Consider the following 1,130-nt stretch of genomic DNA (forward strand, 5'->3'; position numbering starts at 1 on the left):
CCGGCACAGCAACAATCCGTGGTTCTTTTTGTAACAACACGGACATAGCCCTGCCTAAGAGGCGTGGCTCGATCAGCTTGGGAAATTTGTTCATAATGTCGTTTTTGTTGCCTTCCATTATGATTATCCTGGTTGAGGTGCTGATAGCATTGGTACGGGCAACAGAAGACAAAGAAGTGCAGGGCGGCAGCGACGTTACCTTCTTCGGCTGGAGAGTACCTACATGGATTGTTGATCTATACAAACATCTTGGAGGCTTTGGATTTGCTATGGGCATAGCATGGCTCTTGGCAGACTCGCTCAAGTGCTATGTTGGCTCCCTGCGGCCTCACTTCCTCGATGCATGTCAGCCTGACTGGAAAAAGGTGACCTGCAAGGGAGACCATAATGAGTATATCTACGTGGAGGATTTCCATTGCTTGAATGATGCTCACGCCGTTGAAGATGCTCGCCGTTCTTTCCCTTCTGGCCACAGCACGTACAGCATGTGCGGCATGATCTTTGGTATTCTCTATTTGCAGGCTCGTTTCCGCTGGCATCAACAGCAGACAGCCCCTAAACGTCGTCTGAGGACAAGACAGGGGCTATTTGGGGCCATTGTTGAGAAGACCTACTGGCTGGTGCAAGCCCTTGTGCCCGGTCTCCAGGCTCTGATGTTTCTCTACGCCCTTTTCGTGCCCGCAACACGTGTGCTAGAACATTTCCATCATGTTCGTGATGTATGCACCGGCATGCTTATTGGGGGGAGTATGGCGGTATTTGGGGCCTTCTTTATCATCGATATCCGCGCATAACTGACTACGTGTTAGTCTTCTTGTCTGTACAGCAGGTTTTCTGTTTCATTTTTTTTGTCCGCCATGAAACGCCAATCCAGCTGCAGCAGCATCCGCGGCAACCGTAAAGGAGAATGCGCTTATAAGGACGCATACATCGATAACAATTATATGATTTTCTATCCACCGATCTGCGATCCCTCCTAGGAGCGCCTTTTCATGTACACAGACCCGAATTTGTACATACACCGGAATGTGGTTGGTTCCTACTCTTTTTTTTTTTTTCCTAAGGGGGCGAAGCCTTTTGCTTCGTCTTCGCAGCGCCTCGCACCTCTCCCCGCCCTCCTCTCCGCTGAA

General features: G+C 49.9%; 1 protein-coding gene across 1 annotated transcript; it reads left to right on the forward strand.

Annotated features, from left to right (window-relative positions):
• Positions 1–95: 95 nt before the first annotated feature.
• EMH_0099740 (MGC81169 protein, related) lies at positions 96–794 on the forward strand (the record flags this gene model as incomplete). The annotated part of the gene is made up of 1 exon (XM_038022117.1): positions 96–794. One exon carries the CDS (start codon positions 96–98, stop codon positions 792–794), a length of 699 nt encoding a protein of 232 aa, XP_037877971.1.
• Between the last annotated feature and the right edge of the window lie 336 nt (positions 795–1,130).

This window comes from Eimeria mitis, genomic scaffold (genome assembly GCF_000499745.2).
Source record: "Eimeria mitis Houghton genomic scaffold, Emh_scaff10835, whole genome shotgun sequence".
NCBI lineage: Eukaryota > Apicomplexa > Conoidasida > Eucoccidiorida > Eimeriidae > Eimeria > Eimeria mitis.